At 28.3% G+C, this 18,713-nt stretch overlaps 1 protein-coding gene across 1 annotated transcript in view; it reads left to right on the top strand.

Annotated features, from left to right (window-relative positions):
* The first annotated feature begins 661 nt into the window (after window positions 1-661).
* LOC141301029 (CHRNA7-FAM7A fusion protein-like) overlaps window positions 662-18,713 on the top strand; it is an 18,837-nt gene continuing 785 nt past the window's right edge. The window contains exons 1-4 of the mRNA XM_073831283.1: window positions 662-798; window positions 843-922; window positions 6,511-6,678; window positions 11,950-12,144. Coding sequence (XP_073687384.1) covers window positions 662-798; window positions 843-922; window positions 6,511-6,678; window positions 11,950-12,144 — 580 coding nt within the window. The remainder of the gene's footprint in view (window positions 799-842; window positions 923-6,510; window positions 6,679-11,949; window positions 12,145-18,713) is intronic.

The raw sequence follows: 18,713 nt of genomic DNA, 5'->3' as shown, positions 1-18,713 counted from the left end.
TAAAAACAGTTAATAAAAAATGTCTTGATTTTATGACTGCAGAATTTGTTATTATAAAGACAAAACCTTAAAACTATTTTTGTTACTTGACATAAAATAAATAAAAAAAACAAACTTACTTTAAAGCTAGTTGCCAAAAATTGGATCTGACATTTTGACCTGATCAAGTTTTGTTACATACCTTTCTATCAAAGTTATCTGACATTATCAAGATGAATTTGTCCTGACACAGTTCTCTTGAGTTCTTGTCTACATTTCATTTTATTACCATTTTCTAAACTGTGATTTCAAATGATAATGTGAGAAATGTTAAAAAGCTGTCTGAATAAATTTTGGTTGGACTGTAGATTATAGCAGCCATTTCTGTATTCCATCACTGTTGAGACCATTAGTGGATACGATTACCCAGCATGCACCGCTTCTGAGACTGCAGTCTCTTCTTGCACACGTTCTCATCATCTCTGAGTGTCAGAAAGTGGCGAGGACGTGGAGAGAATGAGGGGTTTGCCTCTAATAGTTGTCACGGCTGTGATCTGGACCCTCTGAAAGTCTCTCTCTCCGCTCCGAAGCGTAACGCCGTCACTCATCTTTGGCAGTTTTGTGGCGTCCTAAATAACCCTGATTTACACGGCTGACTCCAGACTCACGCCGCTTGTGCTTTATGGACCTGTTTGTCGCACTAAAGTTGCAGGGTTATGCACTTCCCAACTGCTACACGGCCGTCAGAAGTTTGGACGCGTCACGTGTGTTTGCACTGTGTCATGATGGTTTTCCACATGGAAGTCTGGGAATGGTGCTGTGATCAAAAACAATTGAAAACTGATATGTTTTGTTTCTAACAGTGCTGATGAGAGATTTGACGCAACTTTTCACACAAACGTGCTGGTCAACTCGTCTGGATACTGTCAGTACCTGCCACCAGGTAAAATATAGACAAAAACTCACAATTAATGCCTTTTACGATGGGGTTTCCAGTTTAAGTTGTGTATACAGTATATTAGTTATTTGTTATATACACTGCCAGTCAAAAGTTTTTGCACTGTAAGATTTTTAATGCTTATAACCAAGCCTGAATTTACTCGATCCAAAGTACAGCAAAAGCTGTAAAATGCTGAAATATTTTTACTATTTAAAATAACTGCTTTTTATTTGAATATATTTTAAAATGTAATTTATTTCTTTGATTTCAAAGCTGAATTTTCGGCATCGTTACTGCAGTCTTCAGTGTCACATGATCCTTCAGAAATCATTCTAATATTCTGATTTGCTGCTCAAAAAACATTATTTTTATTTTTATAATTTTTTCAGGTCTTTGGTCAATAGAAAGTTCAGGAAACAGCATTTATCTGAAATAGTTATCTTTTCATTATAAAAGTCTTTATCATCACTTTTGTTCAATTTAAAGCATCCTTGCAAAATAAAAGTATTAATTTCTATAATTTCCTTTAAAAAAATTATACTGACTCCAAGCTTTTGAATGGTAAAGTGTATAATGTTACAAAAAAGCTTTTTATTTCAGATAAATGCTGATATTTGGATATTTCAATTCATCAAAGAACCCTAAAAAAAATTTACTCAACTGTTTTAATTATTGATAATAATAATAATAATAATAATAAATGTTTCTTAGACAGAAAATCAGCATATTAGAATGATTTCTGAAAGACCATGTAACACTAAAAATATATGATATATATATATAATTTTTTTTTTTTTTTTTTTTTATCCAGTGTATTGAGTGTGTTGAACATATAGCAACTACAAAAAATCTATAATAATGTGATATAATCTGTGATATGCAGTTATTGTCATGTCACTATATTTACAGAATAGAACCATATGGGATCATTTTGTAAATTTATCAAAAATGTAAAGTTTACATAAAAATTAAAAACCAAAAATTGTTCCTACAATAATTGTAATGTTTTATTTATAATAATTATAATAATAATAATAATTAGTAGCAGAATAATTTTAAATATAATAATAGTTTTAATAATATGTTAAAATATATTTAAAAATGTATGTATAATCTACAGCAAAATTAAACTTACAAAAAATGGTAAAATCACTTTGGTCAAAGGAAGATGGTGATGTAAATTTTCTAAAAGAAAATAAAAAAATAAAAATACAGCAAAGATTTTAAAATGATAAAAAAGGAATGTGCACAGGTTTTTACTTTGTTTACATTAATTTTTTGAAGGTGCTGAAAAAAAAAACATATCTATTGTAATTTTATGCAACTTCACAGTTTCTCATTTTTATTAATTTTTGGTTTTAAATAATTTTATTTCAGTTTCAGTTTTAGTTTTAATATTAGTACTTAACCTTAAACTTATTTCAGTTCTAAGTTTAATTTTTTTTAGCTGGATTTCAATTACCAAACATTTTTATTATTTTTAATATCATGAGAATAGTAAGATTGGCCTCACACGTTGCTTTCCAAAACATGCGGAATTAATGTGCGTAATTAACCAAACTCAAACTCAAAAATATATTATTCATTAAACTGATAGGTTATAAAAATTTATCTATACTACTTTCACATGATTCCAGCTGATTCCTTCCTGATGTATTTTTTATCATCTTATTCTGATGTTTAAATTGTCTGTTTTTGATTCTTCTGTGTTTGATTCTTTTTGATTCTGTTGTTTGATTTGTCTGTTTTTGGTTCTGTTTTGTTTAATTTGTTTGTTTTTGATTTAGTTGTGTTTGATTCTATTGTGTTGATTTGTTGCTTTTTGATTTAATTTCGTTGTGTTTGATTTGTCTTTTTTTAATTCTGTTGAATTTCATTCTGTTTGATGCTATTTATTGAATTGTCTGTTTTTGATTCTGTTTTGTTTAATTTGTCTGGTTTTGATTCAGTTTTGTTTAATTTGTTTGTTTTTGATTCTGCTGTATTTGATTATTTTTGATTCTTTGTTTGATTCTTTTTGATTCTGTTGTGTTTGATTTGTCTGTTTTTGATTCTGTTTTGTTTAAATTGATTCTTCTGTATTTTGATTCTTTTTTGATTCTGTTGTGTTTGATTCTATTTGATTCTTCTGTGTATGATTTGTCTGTTTTTGATTTTTCTGTATTTGGTTCTTTTTTATTCTGTTGTGTTTGATAATTCTATTTGATTCTGTTGTGTTTAATTTGTCGCTCAAAAATATATTATTCATTAAACTGATAGGTTATAAAAATGTATCTATACTACTTTCACACGATTCCAGCTGATTCCTTCCTGATGTATTTTTTATCATCTTATTCGGGGCTCAACATAAATCCTGAGTTTCCCACAGGTAATTCCAGCATTGTTGCTCTGTTGACATTCGTTCGGCTCATAAATACGATCATTCCCTCACGAGCTGACGACAGCGGCTGTGACATCCATCTCTAGTCTAGTTCTAGTCTAGTTAGAGAAGTTCAGGGTGACCTGGACTCACCTGTCATCTGGAAAACACACAACTACTTTGACCTGCTGTTTCAATTACCGCCGTCTGTCCGTCCGCTGACAGGAATCAATGCAAACACTCACACACCGTACAGCCTGAGAGTACAGAAAGAGAGGCATGATGGGATTTATGTAAATCAGGAGACAGTGAGCGATCCGTTTTTCCCATGAGGCTGTGTGGAGACGTTCGGAGGCCTTATTACGGGACTGGAACCACTTCAGATTCACAACAAATTGGATTCAAAGAGTTTTGTCTTCAGAGGGGAGGACACTTTGGTCTAGTTCAATTCATGGGGAATTATGTTTGAGAATAGCTTGTCAAAATATTCATAGTATAGTGCAATACTTGTCTTAATATCTCGTGTCATTTTGGTTTTGGACAGTTAAGTAGGAAGAAAATGGTGTTATGGTTGATTCTTTCTTGATGCATTTGTTTTTGATTTGGTTTTGTTTGCTTCTGGTTGATTCTGTTGTGTTTGATACTTTTTGAATCTGTGGTGTTTGATTTGTTTAAGTTTGATTCTGTCTGAATCTTTTGTGTGTGATGTTTTAATTCTGTTTATTTCTGTTGTTTTTGAATGTTATGTTTTTGATTCTGTTGTTTGATTAGTTTGATTCTATTTGATTCTTTCTGTTGTGTTTAATTCAGTTTGATTATTTTGTGTTTGGTGTTTTTGCTTTAAATTCTGTTTATGTTGTGTTTGATTTGTTGGTTTGTGATTCTGCTGTGTTTGATTCTATTGTTTGAATTGTCTGTTTTTGATTCTTCTGTGTTTGATTCTTTTTAAATCTGTTGTGTTTGATTTTATTTGATTGTATTGTGTTTGATTTGTCTGTTTTTGATTCTGTTTGATTCTGATGTTTAAATTGTTTTTTTTTATTCTTCTGTGTTTGATTCTTTTTGATTCTGTTGTTTGATTTGTTTGTTTTTGATTTAGTTGTGTTGGATTTGTCTGTTTTTGATTCTGTTGAATTTGATTCTGTTTGATTCTATTGTTTAAATTGTCTGTTTTTGATTCTTCTGTGTTTGATTCTTTTTAAATCCGTTGTGTTTGATTTTATTTGATTGTATTGTGTTTAATTTGTCGCTTTTTTGATTCTGTTTGATTTAGTTGTGTTTGATTTGTCTGTTTTTGATTCTGTTTGATTCTGATGTTTAAATTGTCTGTTTTTGATTCTTCTGTGTTTGATTCTTTTTGATTCTGTTGTTTGATTTGTCTGTTTTTGATTCTGTTTTTAATTTGTTTGTTTTTGATTTAGTTGTGTTTGATTCTGTTGTGTTGATTTGTTGCTTTTTGATTCTATTTAATTTCGTTGTGTTTGATTTGTCTTTTTTTATTCTGTTGAATTTCATTCTGTTTGATGCTATTTATTGAATTGTCTGTTTTTGATTCTGTTTTGTTTAATTTGTTTGTTTTTGATTCTGTTGTGTTTGATTCTATTGGATTCTGTTGTGTTTGATTTGTCTGTTTTTGATTCTGTTTCATTTAATTTGTCTGTTTTTGATTCTGTTTCGTTTAATTTGTCTGTTTTTGATTCTGTTGTGTTTGATTCTATTGGATTCTATTGTGTTTGATTTGTCTGTTTTTGATTCTGCTGTATTTGATTCTTTTTTATTCTTCTTTGTTTGATTATTTTTGATTCTGTTTTGTTTAATTTGTTTGTTTTTTATTCTTCAGTGTTTGATTTGTCGCTTTTTGGTTCTATTTGATTTTGTTGTGTTTGACTTGTCTGTTTTTGGTTCTGTTGAATTTAATTCTGTTTGATTGTATTGTTTAAATTGTCTGTTTTTGATTCTGTTGTGTTTGATTATTTGATTCTTCTGTGTATGATTTGTCTGTCTTTGATTTTTCTGTATTTGGTTCTTTTTTATTCTGTTGTGTTTGATAATTCTATTTGATTCTATTGTGTTTAATTTGTCGCTTTTTGATTATATGTTATGCTTTTGTATTTGATTTTTCAGTTTTCAATGCTGCTGTGTTGGATTCTTTTTTATTCTGTTGTGTTCGATTCTTTTGTGTTTGTTGTTTTTGCTTTTAATTCTGTTTGATTCTGTTGTGTTGATTCTATTTAAATCTGTTGTGTTTAATTTGTTTTTGATTCTTCTGTGTTTGATTCGTCGGTTTTTGGTTCTATTTGATTCTGTTGTGTTTGATTTGTCTGTTTTTGATTCTGTTGAATTTAATTCTGTTTGATTCTATTGTTTAAAATTGTCTGTTTTTGATTCCTCTGTGTTTGATTCTTTTTTATTCTGTTGTGTTTGATTTGTCAGTTTTTGATTCTGCTTGATTCTGTTGTGTTTGATTCAGTTCAATTCTTTTGTGTTTGATTCTTTTTAATTCTGTTTGATTCTGCTGTGTTTGAATTTTCTGTTTTTGATTCTGTTGTGTTGATTCTATTTAAATCTGTTGTGTTTAATTAGTTTGTTTTTGATTAATTCTGCTTGATTCTGTTGTGTTTGATTTGTCAGTTTTTGATTATTTTTTTATTCAGTCGTGTTTGGTTCTATTTAATTCTGTTGCATTTGATTATTTTGTGTTTAATAGTTTTGCTTCTAATGTTTGATTCTGTTGAGTTTGAATTGATTCTGTGATTTTCTTTTTATTCTGTTGTGTTTGATTCAGTTAGATTTTTTTTGTGTTTTTGCTTTTATTTCTGTTTGATTCTGTTGAGTTTGATGATTTTGCTTTTAATTCTGTTTTATTCTGTTGTGTTGATTCCATTTAAATCTGTTTAATTTGTTTGTTTTTGATTCTGCTTGATTCTGTTGTGTTTCATTTGCCAGTTTTTGATTCTGTTTGATTTCTTTTTTTATTAGGTTTTGTTTGGTTCTATTTGATTCTGTTGCATTTGATTATTTTGTGTTTAATGTTTTTCCTTTTAATTCTGTTTGATTCTGTTGAGTTTGATGTATTTGATTCTGTTGTGGTTAATTTGTTTGTTTTTGATTCTGTTCTGTCTGAGTTGTATTTTTGATTGAAAACATGTGAATGAAGAGAATGTGAGTGATATTTGTGAGCGATATACGTGACTAAACTAATACGACATTTCCCACAATGCACCTTCTGTAGGCATCTTTAAAAGCACCTGCTACATCGATGTGCGCTGGTTCCCGTTTGACGTTCAGCGCTGCGATCTGAAGTTCGGCTCGTGGACGTATGGAGGATGGTCTCTGGACCTGCAGATGATGGAGGCCGATATCACCGGATACATCGCCAACGGGGAATGGGACCTGGTTGGTGAGTTTTACACGCATTACAGTCATGCATGATGGTGATACGATGGTACTGAATCATTAATACAACCATATATCATATTATTTATTTGGTTTTCGAATATACTTCAAAAAATACCATGCTTTTACCATGGCTTATGCCCCAAAACACAAGATTGTACAATTGTTCCAAAACAGTGTTATTTATTAATATTTTGAATTAGTTTCATTTTCCTTTTTTTAAATTCATGTTGAATTTTTTTGTGTATTTTTAAGTGTATATTTTGTTTTTATTAATTGTATTTATTATTACTTTTATTTGATTATTTTAGTTTTGATATGTAATTCAGTTATATATAATTTAATGATTACATTTTAATAAAAAAAATTATATATAATAATATATTTCTTATTTTGATTTTTTTTTTAAGTTTAAATAATTTTGTTGTGTTTTTGTCTATTTTTTTAATTAACTAAAATAAAAGTATATTATAATCGTAATATGTTAATTAGTTATTCATATATGAATCATTTAATAATCCTTATAGTATCATAGTGAGATGTGAGTCAAGGCAGATGTTCAGAAACTCTGGGTGAAAACAAACAAGTTTTACATAATAGTTTTACATAATCATGCATAATTTCATACACACACAAATATAGAGGAAACGCGGATTTAAAACACTCTCTTAAAACAGTCTGCATGTAAAATCATCCATTTGTAAATAATCAGCATTTCACAAGATGCCCTGATACGGATCTGACATTTCTGTCTTCCAGAGCATCACTTGTGCAGATTATAATTGCCAGAAGCCGTAGAGAGTTTGTTTAATTTCAGTGTTACGTAAAATAAGAAGATTGGACTTGGTGACATATTAGAGTTTGTCTTGACTCATGAATATTAATTAGACGATGTAATGACTTATTCTGATTTGCTAAAATGCACACTAGGATTTCTGTCCTCATGAACACAATATTTCTACAAGTTTACCAAAAAAAACAAAACTGATTAAAAGATCTTAACAGTAAATTTAAGGTGTTTATTGACAGCAGAACAAAAAAGTTTGTTGTGTTTGTTTTTGATTTAGTTTGTTCTGTAATAAGTTTGAATTATTGTTGATTTGATTCTGGTGTGTTTGATTCTCTTTGGTTCTGTTCTGTTCGAGGCATTTGTTTTTGATTCTGTTTGATTTTACTTGATTCAGTTGTTTTGACTCTGATTCTATTTAGTTTGAATCGGTTGTGTTCGGTTATTTTTTTTGTTTGATTCTCTTATCTGTTCTTTTTTAGTTTGTTCTGTTTAATTCTGTTGTGTTTGACTTTTTTGATTCTGTTTATTTTATCTGTTCTGTTTAATTCTGTTTTGATATGTTGATTTGATTCTGTTCGTTGTGTTTGATTCTGATTGATTTAACTTGATTCTGACTTACTTCTGTTTAATTTATTTGTTTTGATTCTGTTGTGTTTGTCAGTTTTTGGTTCTTCTGAGTTTGATTATTTTTGATTCTGTTGTTTTTGATTCTGTTCTGTTTAATTTGGTTGCTTTTTTTATTCTATTTGATTTAGTTTTGTTTGATTCTGTTGTGTTTTATTTGTCAGTTTTTGGTTCTTCTGTGTTTGATTATTTTTGATTCTGTTGTTTTTGATTCTGTTCTGTTTAATTTGGTTGCTTTTTTTTTTGATTTAGTGGTGTTTGATTCTGTTATGTTTGATGTTTTTTCTTTCTATTTGATTCTGTTCTGTTTCATTTGTTTGTTTTTGATTTTGTTTAATTCTGTTTTGTTTGATGTTTTTGATTTTAATTTGATTGATTCTGTTGTTTTTGATTCTGTTATGTTTAATTTGTTTGTTTTTAATTCTGTTGTGATTCAGTTCTGTTAGATTTGGTTTTTGATTCAGTTCTGTTTGATTCTTTTGTGATTGATTCTGTTTGACTGTGTTCTCTTTAATTTCTTTGTTTTTGATTCTGTTGTGTTTAATTTGGTTGTTTTTTATTCTTTTTGGTTCTGTCATGTTTAATTTGTTTGTTTTTGATTTTGTTATGTTTGATGTTTTTGATTCTGTTGTGATTCTGTTCTGTTAGATTTGGTTTTTGATTCAGTTCTGTTTGATTCTTTTGTGATTGATTCTGTTTGACTGTGTTCTCTTTAATTTCTTTGTTTTTGATTCTGTTCTGTTTAATTTGGTTGTTTTTTATTCTTTTTGGTTCTGTCATGTTTAATTTGTTTGTTTTTGATTTTGTTATGTTTGATGTTTTTGATTCTGTTGTGATTCAGTTCTGTTAGATTTGGTTTTTGATTCAGTTTTATTTGATTCTGTTGTTATTGATTCTTCTGTGTTTGATTTTTTGCTTTTAATTCAGGTTTAATTCTGTTGCATTTAAATTGTCTGTTTTTTATTCTGTTGTGTTGGTTCTGTTCTGTTTCAGTTGTTTGTTTTCGTTTGATTCTATTTGATTTTTTATGTTTGATGTTTTTGATTTTGTTGTGATTCAGTTCTGTTAGATTTGGTTTTTGATTCAGTTCTGTTTGATTCTTTTGTGATTGATTCTGTTTGACTGTGTTCTCTTTAATTTCTTTGTTTTTGTTTCTTTTGTGTTTTGTTTGTTTTTGATTCTGTTATGTTTAATTTGGTTGTTTTTTATTCTTTTTGGTTCTGTCATGTTTAATTTGTTTGTTTTTGATTTTGTTATGTTTGATGTTTTTGATTCTGTTGTGATTCAGTTCTGTTAGATTTGGTTTTTGATTCAGTTTTATTTGATTCTGTTGTTATTGATTCTTCTGTGTTTGATATTTTTGCTTTTAATTCAGGTTTGATTCTGTTGCATTTGAATTGTCTGTTTTCTGTTCTGTTGTGTTGGTTCTGTTCTGTTTCAGTTGTTTGTTTTCGCTTGATTCTATTTTATTTTTTTATGTTTGATGTTTTTGATTTTGTTGTGATTCAGTTCTGTTAGATTTGGTTTTTGATTCAGTTTTGTTTGATTCTTTTGTGATTGATTCTGTTTGACTGTGTTCTCTTTAATTTCTTTGTTTTTGTTTCTTTTGTGTTTTGTTTGTTTTTGATTCTGTTCTGTTTAATGTTGGTTGTTTTTTATTCCTTTTTGGTTCTGTCATGTTTAATTTGTTTGTTTTTGATTTTGTTATGTTTGATGTTGGTTGTTTTTTATTCCTTTTTGGTTCTGTCATGTTTAATTTGTTTGTTTTTGATTCTGTTATGTTTAATGTTGGTTGTTTTTTATTCCTTTTTGGTTCTGTCATGTTTAATTTGTTTGTTTTTGATTTTGTTATGTTTGATGTTTTTGATTCTGTTGTGATTCAGTTCTGTTAGATTTGGTTTTTGATTCAGTTTTATTTGATTCTGTTGTTATTGATTCTTCTGTGTTTGATATTTTTGCTTTTAATTCAGGTTTAATTCTGTTGCATTTAAATTGTCTGTTTTTTCTTCTGTTGTGTTGGTTCTGTTCTGTTTCAGTTGTTTGTTTTCGTTTGATTCTATTTTATTTTTTTATGTTCGATGTTTTTGATTTTGTTGTGATTCTGTTCTGTTAGATTTGGTTTTTGATTCAGTTCTGTTTGATTCTTTTGTGATTGATTCTGTTTGACTGTGTTCTCTTTAATTTCTTTGTTTTTGATTCTGTTGTGTTTTGTTTGTTTTTGATTCTGTTCTGTTTAATTTGGTTGTTTTTTTATTCTTTTTGATTCTGTCATGTTTTGTTTGTTTTTGATTCTGTTGTGATTCAGTTCTGTTAGATTTGGGTTTTGATTCAGTTTTATTTGATTCTGTTGTGATTGATTCTTCTGTGTTTGATATTTTTGCTTTTAATTCAGGTTTGATTCTGTTGTGTTTGAATTGTCTGTTTTTTCTTCTGTTGTGTTGGTTCTGTTCTGTTTCAGTTGTTTGTTTTCGCTTGATTCTATTTGATTTTTTATGTTCGATGTTTTTGATTTTGTTGTGATTCTGTTCTGTTAGATTTGGTTTTTGATTCAGTTCTGCTTGATTCTTTTGTGATTGATTCTGTTTGACTGTGTTCTCTTTAATTTCTTTGTTTTTGATTCTGTTGTGTTTTATTTGTTTGTTTGTTTTTATTCTTTTTGATTGTTGTGTTTGATTCTTTTTGTGTTTTTGCTTTTAATTCTGTTTGATTCTGTTGAGTTTAAATTGTCTGTTTTTGATTCTGTTGTCTTGATTCTATTCTATTCGATTCTGTTCTGTTTAATTAGTTTGTTTTTTATTTTGTTTGATTCTTTTTGTTTCGTTTTGATTATTCTATTTGATTCTGTTATGTCTGATGTTTTGCTTTTAATTCAGTTTGATTCTGCTCAGTGTTGTTTTCGTCAACGATGACGATGACGAAATCATTTCGTTGACGCCACTTTTTTTCATGACGATAACGAGACGATGACGAGATAAAAATGGCTCGTTGATGACTAAAACATGACGAGACGTGTGTGAGTTTTCGTTGACGAGACGAGAATAGACGAAAATGTTAGTGGGTGGTCCGTCAGACGTTTAAAATGCATGACATTTCCGCTTATTGTGCATGCCAATTAAAACTTAAAAAGTATCTGCCGCTATGGCAAGCCGTTTAGCATTAAATACTCTTTGCTATACTAGTATGGCAAGCCGTTTTAGCATTCCATCCTTGTTTGTCTTTTATGTTCTAAAACATACCTTCATTATTGTAATTATTGGTGAAAATAGTAGATCCGGAGGCTCACATTGTGTTGAACTATAGATCTGCTATTTTCACAACTTATAAGTGACACTACCCAACAGCAAAATACTTACTGACCTACATTAATTTGTTAAAAGACTACTTTTTTCCCTTTTTTTGACTAAAACTAGACTAAAACCTTTTTGACTTTTCGTCGACTAAAATTTGACTAAAACTAAGAAGCATTTTAGTCCAAAAGACTAAGACTAAGACTAAATCTAAGATGGTTGTCAAAAACAACACTGATTCTGCTGTGATTCAGTTCTTTTAAAATTTTGCTTTTAATTCAGTTCTATTTGATTCTTTTGTCTTTGATTAATCTTTTTTTTTTTGGTTTAGTTTGATTCTTTACCATTTGATTATTTTCTTTTTGACTCTATTTTCTATTTTTGGTATAGAATAAACACTAGACAGACACTAAATGGTGTTTGAATGCACATCTACAGATGTATTTTAAATTATACATGCAGAATTATTATTTTTTTCTAAGAAAATATGAGTGATGTGCACAATACCTAGGGTCTAATGAGTGGTCACCAGGGTCTTGCTAGAATGACGTTTGTGTTTGTGTGTGTGTTGCAGAGGTTCCAGGCAGGAGGAACGAGAAGTTCTACGACTGCTGTAAGGAGCCGTATCCTGACGTCACCTTCACTGTGGTCATGAGGAGGAGGACGCTGTACTACGGCCTCAATCTGCTGATCCCATGCGTCCTGATCTCCACTCTCGCACTGCTGGTGTTTCTGCTGCCCGCCGACTCTGGAGAGAAGATATCGCTGGGTGAGACACACACAAAACACATACAGTTGAGGTCAAACCTTTACATCCCCCTTTCAGATTCTGCAAAATGTTAATTATTTTAGCAAAATAAGAGAGGTCACACAAAATGCATGTTATTGTTTATTTAGTACTGACTTAAAAAAGATATTTCACATAGAAGAGGTTTACATATAGTCCACAATAGAAAATAACTTTTGAACGGAGTTCAACTATTTCCATCCCCTTGATTCTTAAAACAGTGTTGTTACCTGAATGATCCACAGCTGTGTTTTTTTGTTTAGTGATAGCTGTTCATGAGTCCCTTGTTTGTCCTGAACAGTTAAACTACCTGCTGTTCTTCAGAAAAAATCCTTCAGGTCCCACAAAGTATTTGTTTTTCAGCATTTTTGTGTACTTGAACCCTTTCCAATAATGATTGTATGATTTTGAGATGCATCTTTTCACACTGAGGACACCTGAGGGACTCATATGCAACTATTACAGAAGGTTCAAACACTCACTGATGCTCCAGAAGGAAAAATACATGCATTAAAAGTTGGCGGGTGAAAACTTTTGGTAACACTTTATTTTAAGGATCAGGAATTAGACAGTAATTAAAGACTAATAACTGCATTTGTAAGTGACTAGTTATGGACTTGTATGCCATTACAAGCTATTTATAAGGCCTTTATTTGTTGTTGTCTTATTTTTGTCTTATAGACCCTTTATACTTGTTTCTGTCCTAACAGTGTACTAAATAGCTAAACATAAAACAAACTAATAGCTTGTATTGTGCGAATTACAAACTTTATAAGTTCTCAGTACACTATGTTAATGTGTAGCTTATAAGTATAAAATAAAATAGAATAGGCATTTCATCACAGATATTTCAATTAACAGAAAAACACTTTTACACAAACTTTTGAACAGAATGGAGATGTGTACATTTTTTCTTATTTTACCTAAATATCATATTTTCGTCATTTAGTACTGCCCTTCAGAAGCTACAGAAGATACATGTTTCCCAGAAGACAAACTAAGTTAAATTTACCCTCATCTTTAAATTCCAAAAGTTTTCACCGGATAGTGGATAGTGTATTTCTGGTATCAAAATCGCTCTGTTCGTCCCTTTGTGAGAGACTTCAAAACAAAAGAGCATAACAGCACACATAAAGAAACTCTGGTAAAAGGTAAAAATTCAAAATGTATAGTTTATTTATAAGATGATATAGTTCAGTAATAGCCTATACCAAGGGAGCTTTTAGCTGAATATTCTCACGATTGCAAATGTTACAGTGATTTTAGTTCAATAAACAAGTAGTTATTAAGTTACTTACATTTTCGACAAAATATTTACTGTTTTGTTCTGTTTCACCAACGAAAATTCCAAAATGAGGGTCAGAGCAGACCTGCTGGAAGTTTAGTATGTTTAAAAGTATGTAACATTTCTTATTTGTATATTCATGAATGTATTTAAAATATTAATCTCATAACATCATTTATTGCACTTTTAATATTGCAGTGTAAATGTAATCTGACTGCTAACAGCCCTATAGAATGTATTGATAAATTGTAATAATTTCAAAAGTGTAAAAAAAAAAAAATTATATATACACTACCGGTAAAAAGTTTTTCTTCTTCTTCTTCTTCTTTTTTTTTTTTTGAAAGAAATTAATACTTTTCACCAAGGGTGTGTTAAATTATTAAAAAGTGATAGCAAATACATTGTTAGAAAATATTTATATTTTGAATAAAAGCTGTTCTTTTGAGCTTATTATTCATCAAAGAATCCTGAAGAAATCTCACAATTTCTAAATAAATACATTGCAGGGCAACTGTTGCAATATATAATCCAATATAGATCCAATATAGATCATTCTAATAATAAATCAGTATATTAGAATGATTTCTGAATGATCATGTGACACTTAAGACTGAAGTAATGGCTGATGAAAATTCAGCTTTGCATCACAGGAATAAATTAAATTTTAAAGTATATTACAATAGAAACCATTATTTTATATTGTAATAACATTTCGCAATATTACAGTTTTTTTCTATATTTTTGATTAAATAAATGCAGCACTGATGACTGTAAGAGACTTTCTTTAAAAACATTACAACTCTTACTGACCCCAAACTTTTGACCGGTAGTGTATATATAAAGGTAAATAAAATATGCCGATTTAAGTATGTAACAGCCAATAGAGCGCTAATGAAAATATTGCTTTAGAATCAATTGTTTACACCACCAAAAATCTCTATTTTGTGTGAAATAGTATCTACTGATATGAAAAGTTCACTGTATTTAAAAGTTTGTTTACTTTTTACATTAAACACATTAAATATTACATAAATGTATGTAATATAATGTGTATTTTCATTACAGGTGTAGGTCTTAAATTTCATAGGTGGTATTAAAAAGGTCTTAAAATTCACTTATATCTGCAGAAACCCTGTTTTAATCCATGTTTTTTTCCTTCTGGAGCATCAATGAGTGTTTGAACCTTCTTTAATAGTTGCATATGAGTCCCTCAGTTGTCCTCAGTGTGAAAAGATGGATCTCAAAATCATCCAGTCGTTGTTGGAAAGAGTTCAAACACACAAAAATGCTGAAAAACCAAAGAATTTGTGAGACCTGAATAACTTTTCTGAAGAACAGCAGGCAGTTTAAGTGTTCAACACAGTATTAAGAATCAAGGGGGTGTAAACTTTTGAACAGGGTTCAATTTGTATAAATTCAACTATTATTTTCTCTTGTGGACTATATGTAAACATCTTTTATGTGAAATAGCTTCTTCAGGGCCGTACTAAATAAAAAATAACATGCATTTTGTGTGATTCCTCTTATTTGGCTAAAATAATTAACATTTTGCAGATTCCGAAAGGGGAATGTAAACTTTATCGGCTTTTGTTGGTTCCATGGAAACAATGTTCTTCACACTTGGTTCTTTGAGGAACCAAAATGGTTCTTATATGGCGTTCTTCTAGAGGATAATGGAGACTTTTACTGAAGTTTTCAGCTCCTCAGATATTTCTCCTGAGAAAAAGACCCCAGTAAGCTCACATGCGTCTGCTTTCGCTGATAAATGGGGTTGAATGCAGCAAACAAGAGCAGCTGATTTTGCAATACAAGAGCGTCTGATACTCTAATTTCATGGTGTCTTAGTTCTGTGTGTGTTTGTGTGTGTTTATATGCGTGGGTGGCTTCCCTCAGCTTTCTGTTTCACATTATAGAATTTAAAAGTCATTGGCTCTGTCTAAAATATCTAATACTAGCGTGCTGCATAATGCACAGTCTAAACTCTATAACGCATACTACTGTATTAAAAAAAATAGTATGTGAAATCATGTGCATTATGAATGAGAATGTTTGTTTCCAGCTTCTTTGAAATTAAAATCCATTGCATTGCATTGTGGGATACTGAATTTCTCACAAATTTAGGTCGAAATAATGGCAGAATCGCTGAATCGTGTGTTTGATTGGTGTACCGTAATGTTTATTTACATGAAGCATCCAAAAACAATTAAAATGGGACAAATAAAATTTGTTAAAAAAAAATAAAATTGTGTATAATGTATATAGTAAATGTTTAAAATCGTTTTATTATAATGAATATTTAAATATTATAATAAAAATAAATATATAATTAACCGCATGTTTAACAATGTTATTTAATAATAAATAAAATATTTCATAATTAATATTGAATGCATTATTATTATTATATTATTTATATTACTTATATTATTACACCTGTTGATTAATATGAAAATCAATGTTATTAAATGAAATAATAATTACAATAAACAATATATTTAACAAAATGTTTCACTAGACAAGATGAGAATCATTTATGAATGTGAACCGTCTAAAGGAATCAGTTTGAATCAATTAAAATGAATAAGACTTTTTGTTTAAAAGGAGAAAACGATAGTTCGACAAATAATTAAATGCATTAATAAAAATAATAATGAAACTAAAAATTATGAAAAGTATTTGTGCTTTTTTATAAAATAATTGTTTATATGCAATATATAATAAATAATATTAAAATAAATCGTATAATATACAATTGTATTTTACACAACTGCATGTTAAAAATATTTATTAAATATTATTTAATAATAATTATTAAATATAGTGTTGTTAATAATCTGAATAATATAAAGATTATTGTTTGATAATACATTATAGTATCATTATAGTATTATTAAATGTAAGGTTATTGTATTAATAATAATTACAAAATGAATTCACTAAACAAGATGCAATTTAATAATAATAATAATAATGAAATTAAAAAGTATGAAGAAGTATTTATTATAAAAATAATTGTTTATATCCAATATATAAATGTATAATAATATTAAATTATATATAAAAAAGTCATAAAATATGCAATTGTACTTGATTGTACTTTACACAACTTTTGCCATTTTTTTTTTATAATAATAATAATAATAATAATGATAATAATGATAATGAAATTATGAAAAAAAATTAATACTAGTATAATATTATTACTATTATAGTATTATATTACTATAATAGTAATAATAACAATAATATTAATAATGATATTAAAAATTATTTAAAAATATGTATTATAAAATAATTGTTTAGATGCAATATTTTTAAATATATAATAAATAAAATATTATAAAATAATATGAAGATTATTATTAAATAATATTAAAATATTAAATATTAAATTATAATGGATAAATATGTATGTATATATATATATATATATATATATATATATATACATATATATAATGTAAATTTATGTGAACCGTCTGAAGGAATCAATTTATAGTTTATATAGTCAATTTGAATCATCGAAAATGAATCAGACCTTTATTGTGTAAAAGAAAAAAAATGTATTATTCATAATAATAATGAAAAAGTTTTTATCAAAATATTTTTCATATGCAATAAATACTGTATGTAATAAATAATTGAAAACCTTTTTAAAAATCTTATAATATACAATTGTACTTTACACAACTGCATGTTGAAAATATATATTTAAAACATTTTTGTTAAATAAAGATTTATTATTTAATAATTATTATAGTATCGTTATTATTAAATGTAAGATTATTAAATGCATTAATAATAATTACAAAAAATGTTTCACTAAAGAAGATGCAATGGAATCGCTAAGTTCAGTGAATCGTTTATTTGCATGAACCGTTCAAAGGAATCGATTCACTCAAATGAATCGGACTTCTTTTATGTGAGAGAAAACAGATTGATCGAATGAAAACTGATCAATTTAGTAAAATTACTACTACCCCAAAAACAGTATACATGCTGAATCCCGCAGTAATGTTGTTCCAGAAGTGTTTTTAGGTGGAAAAGCGTGTGTTTGGATGCAGTCCAGCGGTTTGAAAGATTGGCCCGCTTTAAGAGCCACTGTAGAATCGATAAACAGCGAGACAGAAACACACAGACTCCAGATATTTCATCCAGTCTCAAATCACAGCTCCAACATTCAACATGACAAACCGCCGGAAACACATGTGTTCGACACACCGGCCGTCTTAATGAGTCTGATAGGATCGCTGTATTGATCTGTGGGCTTCATTAACACCCAACACTGGCTTATTTTCATCACAGATATTATTTGATATGACTGATGTTACTGAAGTGAGTTATTGGAGTGAGACGCGTCGTCTCTGATTTATCATTCACAGCATCCAGATATAACTCAAGCGATCTCGTTTCCTCAGCGGAAAACTGTTTTGATCAATGCTGATGTTTGTCTAAAGCGATACGCCATTGAGGCCGACTATTACTGTATTTTTACCATAGTAAAGAAGTGTTGTTTGGGCACAATGTGAAGCGTAACTGTGTTAAAATTCCTTAAAAAGGTTTATTGCTTTCATTAATAATAATAATAATGTGTATTCTGATAATAATAATTATTAATTAATAAATTAGTATTAAATATTGTTATAATTTAAAGTATTTGTTTAAATACAGCATGCTACGTACTGTATGTATACATATAAAAACAGTGTAAATGTAATAATGTTCAAATTCGTGTTTTTATTTATCATTTTTATTTTCAATATTATTAGAAATAAATTATTTGTTTAAATACAACATGTAATATATACACACACATATTAAAAACTGTAAATGTAATAATGAATATAAAATTTGTGTTATTAAATATAGTGTTATTAATTATATTAATCATCTGAATAATATAAAAAATTACATATTAAATACACAATACTATTATTATATTATTATTATTATTATTATTATTATTATTATTATTAAATATAATCTTATTGGATCTATGAATAATATCAGAGTATTTTAACATGATTAAATATTATTATAAATAAAATATTTGTTTAAATACAGCTTGTAATAAATATATATATATATATAATAAAAACTACATGTAACAATAAATATTAAAATTAGTGTTATTAAATATAGTATTATTAATTATATTAATCATCTGAATAATATAAAAAATTACATATTAAATACACAATACTATTATTATTATTATTATTATTATTATTATTAAATATAATCTTATTGGATCTATGAATAATAT

The sequence above is a fragment of the Garra rufa genome, chromosome 25 (assembly GCF_049309525.1).
Source record: "Garra rufa chromosome 25, GarRuf1.0, whole genome shotgun sequence".
Classification (NCBI taxonomy): Eukaryota; Metazoa; Chordata; class Actinopteri; order Cypriniformes; family Cyprinidae; genus Garra; species Garra rufa.
Note: the sequence above shows the minus strand (reverse complement) of the source record. Positions and strands in the feature narration are given on the sequence as shown.